Raw genomic sequence first — 12376 nt, forward strand, 5'->3', positions numbered from 1 at the left:
TGCACACACATATACAAAACTTCAAGATGAAACCTTCCATTTTTACACCAGAATATCATGACTGTGGAATAGTGCAGATGTGGAACAGATATTGTGGATAACATCAATTGCACACCTACATGTACAAGAAGGCCAATCTCGCGCATCATGGATTGCCCTAGTACTGTGGAAGTACATGTTCAGTACATTGTACATGTACGTTACATTTTAGTCAAGTTACACGAACTGCGTGTTGACTGACCATGTAATGAAAGTCCCTTTAAACAGATCCCACTTCGCGTATCCTGTAGCCGGACGCTGAGCGTTTTAAAGGGGTTGTCTTTCTAGATGGGAACCCGCCACTTCCTGCAGTTCCTGGTTTGGCAGGAAACGGGTTCACGCCACCCGAGAAAGTAAACTAATTTTTTTTGTGTCCAGGTAAATTTCACCTTGTTCGTGGGAAAAAATCTCCAATTTTACATGTTTGTCACTTAAGGTAAACAGCAAAAACAAGCTATACATTTCGCAGTTTTCAGGAAACACCGGCTCCATTTCTGCAATTTCCTGATACATGTAGCACTGCTCACGTTTAAAACATCAAATGTAGCTGCAGTCTTGAAAACAATGTCCTTCTTACAACTCTCATCCTGAGATCTTTCATTAGCAGTAAAAAAAAATAAGACGTGCATTAGTGGGGAAAATTTGAGATTAATTTCAGAATCAATTCGGAACGTGGGTCTTATTCGCTCTGTCAAACGCTTTGTGTCTGTTGAAAATTACCCTATTAATTAATGGTGGATTGTCATCGATGGTACAGGAAACAGCATAGAAACTAACAAATGAAAACGTTTCACAAACTTGGAACATAATTGGGCCTGCACAAAACCAGTTGTTTGACAAACGACAGGCCCGTTGGAAAGTATTGATCCCACTTTTTACCTCGACAATTGTCTGAATGAGAAAATGCGAGGGCATTCATCTTCTTGCTTACATTCAAATTTTTGAAATCTGCAACTGCACTCGCAATGATGTTAACTTCAGTCAGACATAAACTCGAAGGAGTGTGAATCATGCAAGTCGACTGAATTTTGTTTTTAACTTCAGGGGTCACAATCAAGTCTTTTTTTTTTTTAATATTTCAAAAATGTCTAAAAGAAGTGTGCATGTTCAAACTCAAGAAGTATTTTGCATAAGGAATGCATCATGCAAACACTTTAGAATTTTCTTTCCAAAGGGAAATCATTTTATTTATGCATAAACTGCCAACCACCTTGATTCTGTTAGGATTTACCTATTTCCTTGTAAAAATAATAAAAAAAAAATACGCCCACATTTTTCCCCAGCATTACAACCTTCAGGGAAAATTAGAATCAAGGGGGGCACAGGTATCGCGCGACCACAGCTGGACCTCGATGACTAAACCCGCCCCCAAACCAATCGCTGGCCTATCGCAAAGGCTGTTGTCCACGGTATTCTTTAAAGCACAACAAGGCTGTGTATGTTTATGCAAATCAGCTGCACGAAATTGTGACCAAATAAGGCGATGCTCGGCTATCGCGTGTTCACGTGGTGCGCTAGCCGCGCATATATTTAAAGGCTGCTTTCTCACCCACCTGTTATTCTGCCAAGTCTAAAGCACTGTGAACGGACGCACCTCGGGGAACCTATCTTGCACACTTGGTGAGTCTTTTTCCGTGTTTCACGTTGTATTACATGTTTCATGCAGTAAAACTGTGGTGCATCTCTGGGTCGAGGATCCTTTAAACACAATGTGCTTAAACGGGAATTGTTCCCAATGTTTGTGCTGAGTTGAATCAACCATGAATCAACTGAGGTTGAAACAAGTGAAATGATTTTGGGTTTTGTGAAGTATTGTCTGACGGTGTTAAAATTTAATGAATTTTGTGAATAGATTGCTCCAGAGCTGTTCCATGTCGCAGATTTGTATTTGATCAGACTGTATTTCCTATTATACCTGATGCCTGAATTGTAATGTTATTGCACGATCTGTGATTCACCCACCATCGATCATTCTGATTAGTGTGCTGTCACAGAATCGTACATCGGCCATGACTCATTTGATACGTTTCTGGCCCTGCAGCTCATGCCCTCACGGCCCTGCTTCCCACAGACAGAGAAATTAAATTTCTTGGAGTAACCATCTTGATTTACGCTCCGTGAAATTGCTTATTAGGTCTAAGTTTGCAGCACTATTTAAATTTCAGTTTAAATGTAAAGAACAAAACCTTTTAGAGAGATTTAATCTTGATTCTGGAAATTTGATTCTGATTTAAATTTGCTGAATAAATCTGGGATCGTTGAAAATACCCATATCTACCTTGGTTACATAGAACGTCGCCAACGCCCCTCTCTGGCACTCTTTAGCGAGCGCGTGTAGCGAAGCTCAAATCTGCCACCTGTACCGGCTTCCCTGAGCACGTGGCTATCTGACGAGACACACCCCGCGGCGGTGCAGTGTGGTGCATCCTCATTGGCTGTCATATTGCACATGATTAGGATAAATAGAATATTCATAGAGGGGCGTTGTCGATGGCCTTATTTGGGCATGTTTCAGCTCGCGGTCGCGCCCGGCTGACTTCCTTCAATCCTGGCTATTACTTATACACAGTGCTCTACGAATCTAAACGAGCCCTCGGACAAAAAGCATTGTGTATCCCGTCTCTGCTTTCCCTGTATACAAAATGTTAGCCAGATTTTCTTTCGCCGTTAGGATTTTTTCATTCAATTCTGAAGTCATTTTATTAACCCTAACCCTCCTCAGTTCTCCAACAGGTGAAGGATTGAGGAGGGTTAAGCATGTTTTGTTCCGTATTTTGTTTCCTTCTACCGAAAGGCCTGTAATGAATTTCAAAGATTATAGTAGTACTTCAGGTAATAGATAATTATTCAAATTTGTTTTTGCCCCACAGCTTTTCGTGTTGTGACTGAAACAACAAATCTTACAAAATGTGTGACGACGATGTTGCCGCTTTGGTTGTAGACAATGGCTCCGGTATGTGCAAGGCCGGATTCGCTGGAGACGATGCCCCGAGGGCTGTGTTCCCCTCTATCGTCGGAAGACCACGCCACCAGGCAAGTTTTACCAAAATTGCCCACAGAACATGGATCTAAAGAAATGAAACCTAAATCTAAAGTGAAACATGATTATTCTTCAAATTATTTTAATTTTAAATGTTGTTTGTTCTTTTACCAGGGTGTCATGGTTGGCATGGGACAAAAAGACAGCTACGTTGGAGATGAAGCCCAGAGCAAGAGAGGTATCCTGACTCTCAAGTACCCCATTGAGCACGGTATCGTCACTAACTGGGACGATATGGAGAAGATCTGGCATCACACCTTCTACAACGAGCTGCGTGTGGCACCAGAAGAGCACCCTGTGCTGCTGACTGAAGCTCCCCTGAACCCCAAGGCCAACAGGGAAAAGATGACACAGGTGAATAACTTCACATTATTTCAGTATCTGTATTTAATGGTAACGTCAACTGTTTCTCGAATATGTCAGTCTTTTGAAATGTCGGTTTTGACTGCAGTTTATTTGCCTCTTTTAATTCCAGATTATGTTCGAGACCTTCAACACACCCGCCATGTACGTTGCCATCCAGGCCGTGCTGTCTCTGTACGCCTCTGGCCGTACCACCGGAATCGTGTTCGACTCTGGTGACGGTGTGTCCCACACTGTGCCCATCTACGAGGGCTATGCCCTGCCCCACGCCATCCTCCGCCTGGACTTGGCCGGCCGTGACTTGACTGACTACCTGATGAAGATCCTCACAGAGCGTGGCTACTCTTTCACCACCACTGGTAAGTTAATGATCCATTGTTTGATGACGTTCGAAGTGCAAGACTGCTGTTAGTGAATCTGCTAAAGTGATTGTCAAAGTTGGCAAACTCATGGATGTTCATTTTTGTCCTTGCAGCCGAGCGTGAAATCGTTCGCGACATCAAGGAGAAGCTGTGCTACGTTGCCCTGGACTTCGAGCAGGAGATGCAGACTGCTGCTTCCAGCTCCTCCCTGGAGAAGAGCTACGAGCTTCCCGATGGTCAGGTCATCACCATCGGCAACGAGCGTTTCCGTGACCCCGAGGCTCTCTTCCAGCCGTCCTTCCTCGGAATGGAAACCGCCGGCATCCACGAGACCACGTACAACAGCATCATGAAGTGCGACGTGGACATCCGTAAGGACCTCTACGCCAACACCGTGCTGTCTGGTGGCTCCACCATGTTCCCCGGCATCGCCGACAGGATGCAGAAGGAAATCACGGCCCTGGCCCCGCCCACCATGAAGATCAAGATCATCGCTCCACCAGAGAGGAAGTACTCTGTATGGATCGGTGGCTCCATCCTTGCCTCTCTGTCCACCTTCCAACAGATGTGGATCAGCAAGCAGGAGTATGACGAGTCTGGCCCCAGCATCGTGCACCGCAAGTGCTTCTAAATGGACAGTAAAAACCTAACCAAAGACTGAGAACAGACCGGGTTTCAAGTCTCGCTATCATGATGGAGACTTGCTCCATAAAAACCTTTCCACGTTAACTTGCTATAATCAATGTCAACTCATTTTTGTGCCTAAAATTTTGTTCAAGCGCACATAAACTGTCCTGTTCATTTGACGTGTATGCATGCCTCAAACTATACAGGCCCAAAAATGTTAAACTAACACCAATCTAAACTTGGAAAATCTTATCCTTTCGAGGCGGTACTTTGTTCTATTGGTACTAAAGCTTAACTGAAATGTCCGTTTCCATCCTTGGCATTTCTAGCGCGGCTGTTTATAATGGTTGCTTCAACGGTTGCATGGGCTGTGGTAATTCACATGAAGTGAATTAGAAATGGTTAGCCCCTGTGGGACATGCCCCCATAGGAAATGAACTTGGGGCTGTTGAAACATCTGAAGCCATGAATCGGGAGGACTCCCAGCGCCGCAGTTTTTTCTTTATAACTTAAAAAAACTTGTATATTTAGATAAAAGTAATTTTTGTTACTGGTGAGGGCAATTTGTTGGTTTGTGTACTATTTTTTGACTTCTAGTGAGAAAGTTGCTAAGGCCAAAAAATAAAAAGTTGTAATTTCTTTGTAAATTGAAGAACACCGGATGTCCTTCATTTTGAAGTGTTGCTGTGTTTGATGTGGGTGGGTAAGCAGAATTTTGCATGCAATTTGAAAGGGAAATGAGGTCAGAGATATGAATTTACAGCTGATCATTTTTCAGTGTTTCTGGGTGGGAAGTAACCGATGTGTCGTGTTAATTTTGACATGGCCACTCGAGGGAAAACTGCAATAAGCAAATGTAACTCGACTTGAGAAAATTTGCATAAAAGCACTGTTGAAGATCAGGGGTTTTACGTAAAGCGGCTCTCCACATCTTTCATTTTTGGTACGTGGAGTCTGATCCCACATCTAAAGCGTTTACAAATAGCGACGGCTCACTTGCCAATTTAAAGCATTTTTAAAGCCTTGGTTCCCTGGCAACAAAACGTAGGCCTACAGCAGTGTGGTGCAGGTTGGATGGGGCCATATGAAAGGAGAAAAAAGTAATTTGACCCCAGCATCGAACTAACAGCGCCCTCGCGCTCACAGTCTTCCAATTGTTCCAATTGCCAAAACAAGCATCCCTTTTAATATATTAGAGCGCCCTCATACCTGGCTGCTAGAAGAGACGCAATCATGCTGTAGACGTATCAATCAAGCAACATTCATTTCCATAATGAGTTTCCAACTGGTAAAAAAATGAAATATACATGTAGTTTATATTGAACATATCGAAAAAGGTTGGGGTGAAGAAAGAACGATAAATTCGTCTGCACAATTATGGAGACATCTGCCGAAGCCGAGGGCTTATTATGTAGATGCCTTAACAAAAACTAAACCAAAAACAATTATAGAGACAAAATAACATGGAAAACTGTTCAGAATCCTGCAAGCTCCCTTCCTGTCCGTTCTATTCATGTCATTCAAGTTCGAGTGTTGTTTGGAAAACACTCCTCATGTTGGAGACCCGGAGAAGTACATATGTAAAGACTGAGTAGCGCCAACCTCACACTTCGAACCAAAATGGCTGGTGTGCGCTGGCGCATGATACCGCCATTTTATTTCCATATTTGTGACATTCAGCAACACGTATTTCCTCAACGGCAGGCCCATGATCATTTTGCCCCGTTAAAAATCTGCGAGCAGATGGTAAGTCCATGAAGGCCCGGTTTGCTACTTAATTACTGATTATTTTTAAATGTTAAATTGCCTTTTTAGAGAGTCTCATTAATAACGTGCATTGTACTGAGAACGCTTTGTTGGCGAGTTAATTGAGCTGGGTTTTTTTTTGGCCCATCTCACAGTCGCTGGAGGGTGGCGGCGGACGCCGCCCTTCCCTCTAAGAACTCGGCTGTGCAACGCCCAATTTTTTTAAAAACTTAGCATGCTGTATACACACTCCTTAATATTATTACAAATGTGAAGTTTGAACTCTGCAGGACGTGTGGTTTTGCTATGGTCAATTTCATGGCTACACTCGTGCATGGAGCACCGCAGTGGAAAAAAATATACATTTTTGGCTCTGCGCGAAAACATCATGTTCGATGTTTGCAAAAATGGTGTCAAAATGACCGCAAAGAGTGACTCTAAAAACTCCTAAAAGCTGAACTCCTGAAAAATTTGCACTGCGGCAATCTTGGAAAAAGATGTTTTACGGTTAAATCAAGTCTGCTGAGTTGTTAAAGGAAAGTTTCGAGACAGAATGCATGCTTCCTTCTTGTCAATACCGACGATCACCCACCACTTATCCCCCGCAAATCGGGGGACGTTTGCTAGGCCGAGTTCAGCTCACCAGCACACTTCACAGTCGATGAGAAGTGCAACAAACTGGAGGGTTTACACTGCAAAACCCATGGTGTCACATTGGTGTCAAATCAACACCTGTGCATTACAAAATGATTGAAAGTAAACGTAACAATGGGGAAACTAGGCTAAAAACCCTGTCTACGCTTCCATCGCATGGACCTTCAAAACTTCGAGGTTTTTAATGGTACTGATTTAAAATTCTTCAGACCTTGTCTTAAACTTTACGATACAGAACTTCAATGTACTTTATGATCGTACATTTCTAATTTTTTAAATTTTAATTGCAAATACCTGGTCTGGGTTTTCATGAAAGTTATTTATACATGCCGAATAGATATCTCCCAATGCATATAGAGTTGAAATTATCAAGTTTGTGCGTTTTTAGTGACTACGGGACAAGTTTACTTTGCAATCTCGTTTCTTCCGTGGTGTCAAACAGTATGCTCCCGTGTAAATATAGGAACAAAGTAACCTGTGAAGACGAGGTAACCTTAAGTGGATAACCACTATCTCCATTAAAAATTGGGAATGAGGTTGCAAATCACTATAAAAAAAGGTGCCCTAGAAAACGATGATGAACCCCCCCCCCTTGAAAAACCACTCCAGGAAAAATACAAATTTCTCAGTACCACACATACCAAATCAAAGCTCATTTCAGATACATATGTTTCATTTTCCTTACAATTTTGGGGGCTTAACCGATAACTTCTGAAGATATTTCTCCCCAGAAAAGATCATCCTTGAAGCAGTTGTGAAGCTATTGCCAATTCGAAAATTGATGCCTGACTCTCCTGCAAAAAAATACAACAATTTCGAGGACCCCGTTTTGTCCTATGCTTTGTAGTGTCGGCCCCGATAGTATTGGCCCATCGTTTCTCCCTTTTCCCAGTGACCCCGGACATTGATCATCGTCAAGCAGATATTCAACAGTAATTTAAAAGTATAAACGATGGCATGAGAAGAATTGATAATTACTGTCAGGGTAGTTGCTGGTCGGAGTTGACACGCTGCGCCGGCATCAGATGTAAATAAATGCCTTCAACGGACTGTCTCCGAGCTCACCTGCGTTTATACATTCGTTAGAGAAAGTCTGAAGACCGTTTGCGAGACCTCCACTGGTCGTGAGTATCACTTTGTTCCCCGAGAATTCACTTGATACACTTTCCTTTAACTGGTCTGAAAGGAGAGATAGTGGTTTTCGGCTTTCGACTAATTTAAAATATTGGTATATAAATCAGGACTATTCATTCATCTGCAGCATTCACACTCCCTACACTTCAAAACCGATTGCAGTAGGCAATCGACTAACTTGTCGCTCGACGGGTTGAGTTCTTTTAATTTTCTGTTAGCTTTTTCAGTAGATAGACCGAATGGCGTTCAAATTGAGGTTGTGTTTCTTCTTGTGATTTGCTTCTTAACCAGTCGGCTTGTTTTTGTGACAGGCGCAGTTTTCAAAACAAAGTTTTTTCTGATTTCAGGGCTGATTGGTTCTGGACCTTCCAATTTTGGGAAATTTCTGGTTCCACGCTAAATCTGGAGTGGTAGGATGGCCCTGTAGTGGTGTTAGACACCTGTTCCATCTTGCCAGTATAGGCTAAACTGGCTTGTTCCCATCCTGAGTGGGATTCTTTTTCATATAAAATATAGAAATATATATAAATATAAAAATTGTATCAAAAAAATGAAAAAAGGACAAAAAAAATTCAGTTAAGACAGTCACCAACCACTTTGCCATATGTTTCTGTATACACAGGCGGTTTGAGTTTGCCAAGAAAGTTCAGCAATAAGAATGTCCTTGCCCGTATTGTTCGAAAACGGTTCCACGGTGACCTATGCCGGGTTCGCGGGGGATGACACCCCTAGAGTCTCCTTCCCAACGGTCGTTGGAAGGCCAAAACATCAGGTGAAATTTCTTCGTGTTTAACGATCGCTTGTTCACCTAACTCTCTTTCATTTTGCTTGTTGTTCCTTTTTTTCCCTTCTCTTATCTTATTGTCATATCCTACCCTGTGCAATAGAAAGATATTCACGTAATTCTGTTAAGTTTAACTCGTTACCGAACCTTACTTACCTCCTTTCATACGGATGAATGCAGAAACTTACCGCACCATTTGACTTGAAAATATTGTTCCAAAAAGAGAACCGCCAGGCGTGACTGTGCGGCGGCAAAGAGCCAGTTAATTCCAATAGTTCATTCCGTCTCTATCTGTTCGAAGTTGAAGGCACCCCCAAGCGGCAAAAGAGAGACAGACGGTTGTAGGTTTTCTAAGCGAGTTCTTACGCGCGTTCTGCGTGTAGGATAAAGACAATCGCTGAAGTTGGGTGTTAACTTCCGGTTCCACGGTTCCATGTAAACTGCGATCAATGCATTTAAATCTAGTATATGTGCAGTGCGTGTGCAGTGGCCGGGGTTTAAACTGAAGTGACGTCGAACCGGACAAGGATAAATTCGTTACGCGTACTCAGCGTGCTCCGCGTGAATTCAAAGCCCATAAGTTTCGCTTTTGACAGGAGACTAATCAAGGAAACATAGTCTTTATTTGTCCCATGTGTCTTGTAATCTGTGGAGAGCTTTTAAATTAAAGGTTGCCTACTTTGGCGACAAACAACGAGGCAGCCTCAAGTATTACAGGAATGCACTGTAAGCCCCCTCCTCCGAATTTGCTCCCGTAGCTTCTGCATGTAGACTGTTGATGTTTGACATTTTGTACTTTCCTGAACAGAGTTTTTCGGTTGGCGTGGGAAAAAAGAATAGCTACGTTGGAGATGCAGCCCTGAGTAAGAGAGGGATCCTGACCCTCAACTACCCCATTGAGCACGGTATTGTCACTAACTGGGACGATATGGAGATGGTCTGGCATCACACCTTCTACAACGAGCTGCGAGTGGCACCAGAGGAGCACCCTGTGCTGCTGACTGAAACTCCCCTGAACCCCAGAGCTAACAGGGAGAAGGCGACAGAGGTGATTGGTAATGTCTAGCAACTCGTTTCCCCGACGATGCGAACCGAAAGTACGACTGGGTCGATTAAAGTCACTCATTGGCTTTTATTTTTTTCACAAGTCGGCGTCTTGAACTCAAAACCGAGTCAACCTCTGCAGATTTTGTTAAATTTTTGTTTTGTGGAACAATCATGATGAAGTAACTGGCAAACCATACGTTGCATCCAAATTATTGCCGCAATATCATGTCACTTCTGTTCAAATATTTTTTACAAGTGATGGTTTATCAGTATCTATATAGTAAATAGTCTGGCTCCATGCAATTTTAAGAGTGTTCAGTCAATAAAGTTGATTCGGGAAGCACCTACCAAAATAGTCATCTGCTGAATAAAGCCTGTAATAACTACTCGAATAAAGAACAGAATGAGGCAAGCTGTGATACAGACGTGTATGATGCAATCCCTGTCTAGATAATGTTTGAGACCTTCAACATACCCGCCCTTTTCGTGGCTAGTAAGCCGAAGCTGGCCCTGTACGCCTCCAATCGCTCCACCGGCGTCGTGGTCCATGTTGGTGGCGGCGTGGCTTACATTGTTCCCATCCTGGAAGGTTATCCGCTGCCCAGTGTCACCCGTCGTTGCGATATCGGTGGCCGAGACTTGACCGATCACTTGGCGAAGATGCTCACCGAACGCGGTTACGACTTCAACATTGCCAGTAAGTTGTCATCACAGTTTTCCGTATACTGCATTGTTTTAAGTTGGACGTCTGAATGAGTCACGAAAGCTTCGGTCGCAGTTACAAACCCTTCACACAGAATTGATTTGTAGTCAGTCTATTTTATTTTTCTCTGCCTTTCTTTGGTGAGGGAGAGGATTGTTACCCTGTCTGCCTGATTTGGATTAGCCTAGGTCTCAAATCCACATGTGCACACTCCATTAAGGGAAGGGAAGGGAACGCAGTCATTACCGAAAAAGAGGCTAGACTAGCACTGAACGCCATTGATGGTTGCATGGTTTAGGACCTTGTAGTGATCGATTTTGGTTTGAGCATTGTGGCTTGAAGTCTTTTGTCCCTCTTTATTTAGTATCTATTGAATTGGGGTGGTGTGTCCTGCCAAGATATTTTGCGAATCACTGAAGACAGAAGCAGAACGGTTGTTTTTTCACGCTGATTCACTCTGTAGCTCAGCGAGACATCTTGCGAGACATTAAGGAGAAGCTGTGCTACGTTGCTCTGAACTTCGAGCAGGAGATGCAGACTGCTGCCTCCAGTTCGTCCTTGGAGAGGGGCTACGAGCTCCCCGACGGTCAGGTCATCACCATCGGCAACGAGCGCTTCCGTTGCCCCGAGGCCCTCTTCCAGCCGGCCCTCCTCGGCAGAGATGAGCCGGGAATCCAGGAAGTGACAACCACGAGCATCACTGGGTGCGAGCGGGAATTCCGGCATGATATGTATAAAAACATCGTTCTTGCCGGTAGTTCCACCATGTTCCCCGGGATCGGTGACAGGATGCAGAGGGAAATCGTGGCCCGTGCCCCGCCCACCATGAAGGTCAACGTCATTGCTCCCCCAGAGAGGAAGTACCTCGTATGGATCGGTGGCTCTATCATTGCCTCTCTGTCCTCCTTCCAAGAGGCATGCATTACAAAGGAGGATTACGAGGAGTCTGGCCCAAGTGTCATTAACACACAAAATTATCATTTCTGAATGGAACTACCACACACTAAGCCTTAACACACTCATCATGACAGGGTTTAATTACATAATCACTTTTGACCTTTCAATTGGTGTATTTGGGAAGTTGAATAACGTAGGTGTGCCTCATTCATTATTCTCAATCATTATTTTGTTGAAGCAGTTGCTGAAGGCTCTTAAAGTCTCGTTATCGTCTGAACAGTTTATTTCAGGTTATATTTGTGGGAATTACAACAGAAGTGTGCTTTCAACCTCGTCGCAGTTCCTGTCTATATTGAGAATCAAAGGTTTTACCATTTCAGTTTTGATAGTTCAATAAAGTGGTTGAAGGTTAGTAAGATATTATTGATTTGTGAAACATAGAATAACAAAAGGCTCGAGCGCCAAAAACATATAGTTGATTGCTCCCTTCCAAATGAAGCCCAGTTACGCCACTGACCACAACATTACTGTAGGTCATAATCTTTGTAACAAATGAAAGATTCTCTCCACTTTCTAGGTCGAGATCGTTGACACCGTGGAAGAGGAGAGCATTAGTTCATATTACATCCAAAATAAAACTTAGAACTCTGCTGGTAATAACAGAATGTACAAAAATTATCCCTTTATCCCTTAATTTATGTATCACACATTCAAATGCATTTCCGAAGCCTAATACTTTTTGAGTGTAATTTTTAGGATGAAAATGGTTGTTGCTGATAAGGTAACTCAGAAACTGTAAAGGGTTTTCTTGATGGATGGTTACAGCGTATCATTGTCAATCAGTGACGTGTGCAATCTGTGTTCCACTCGTTTTTATGTTTCAGTTGGCGGCAAAGGAAGTTTGCAAATTTGCTGTGAATTCCAATCGTCGTACAATGAGCGCAACTGGCGCTCCATACTTTATCCGGCCGAGTGCAGGT

At 43.2% G+C, this 12376-nt stretch overlaps 2 protein-coding genes across 3 annotated transcripts; both read left to right on the forward strand.

Moving 5' to 3' along the window:
• The first annotated feature begins 1530 nt into the window (after positions 1–1530).
• Positions 1531–5078, forward strand: LOC147796285 (actin, cytoplasmic). The gene is made up of 5 exons (XM_087147776.1): positions 1531–1659; positions 2910–3072; positions 3194–3433; positions 3555–3801; positions 3918–5078. Exons 2-5 carry the CDS (start codon positions 2947–2949, stop codon positions 4433–4435), a joined length of 1131 nt encoding a protein of 376 aa, XP_087003902.1. The 5' UTR covers positions 1531–1659; positions 2910–2946; the 3' UTR covers positions 4436–5078.
• Positions 5079–7822: 2744 nt separating this feature from the next.
• LOC147796286 (actin, cytoplasmic-like) lies at positions 7823–12242 on the forward strand. Of its 2 annotated transcripts, XM_087147777.1 has the most exons (5): positions 7823–7955; positions 8588–8737; positions 9558–9797; positions 10247–10493; positions 10963–12242. In XM_087147777.1, the coding sequence occupies exons 2-5, from the start codon at positions 8624–8626 to the stop codon at positions 11484–11486; spliced, it is 1125 nt and encodes a 374-aa protein (XP_087003903.1). In that variant the 5' UTR covers positions 7823–7955; positions 8588–8623; the 3' UTR covers positions 11487–12242. The 2 variants fall into 2 exon arrangements, with proteins under 2 accessions (XP_087003903.1, XP_087003904.1); XM_087147778.1 differs by lacking the exons at positions 7823–7955; positions 8588–8737 and adding an exon at positions 9217–9285.
• Positions 12243–12376: the final 134 nt, after the last annotated feature.

The sequence above is a fragment of the Acanthaster planci genome, linkage group LG17, assembly GCF_054643075.1.
Source record: "Acanthaster planci isolate LZ-2023a linkage group LG17, COTS_SCS, whole genome shotgun sequence".
NCBI lineage: Eukaryota > Metazoa > Echinodermata > Asteroidea > Valvatida > Acanthasteridae > Acanthaster > Acanthaster planci.

Coding starts and splice junctions, on each gene's coding strand:
- LOC147796285 (XM_087147776.1), top strand. CDS start 2,947: ATGTGTGACGACGATGTTGCCGCTTTGGTTGTAGACAATGGCTCCGGT. Junction 3,073..3,193: donor TCGGAAGACCACGCCACCAG/GCAAGTTTTACC, acceptor TTCTTTTACCAG/GGTGTCATGGTTGGCATGGG. Junction 3,802..3,917: donor CTACTCTTTCACCACCACTG/GTAAGTTAATGA, acceptor TTGTCCTTGCAG/CCGAGCGTGAAATCGTTCGC.
- LOC147796286 (XM_087147777.1), top strand. CDS start 8,624: ATGTCCTTGCCCGTATTGTTCGAAAACGGTTCCACGGTGACCTATGCC. Junction 9,798..10,246: donor ACAGGGAGAAGGCGACAGAG/GTGATTGGTAAT, acceptor ATCCCTGTCTAG/ATAATGTTTGAGACCTTCAA. Junction 10,494..10,962: donor TTACGACTTCAACATTGCCA/GTAAGTTGTCAT, acceptor TTCACTCTGTAG/CTCAGCGAGACATCTTGCGA.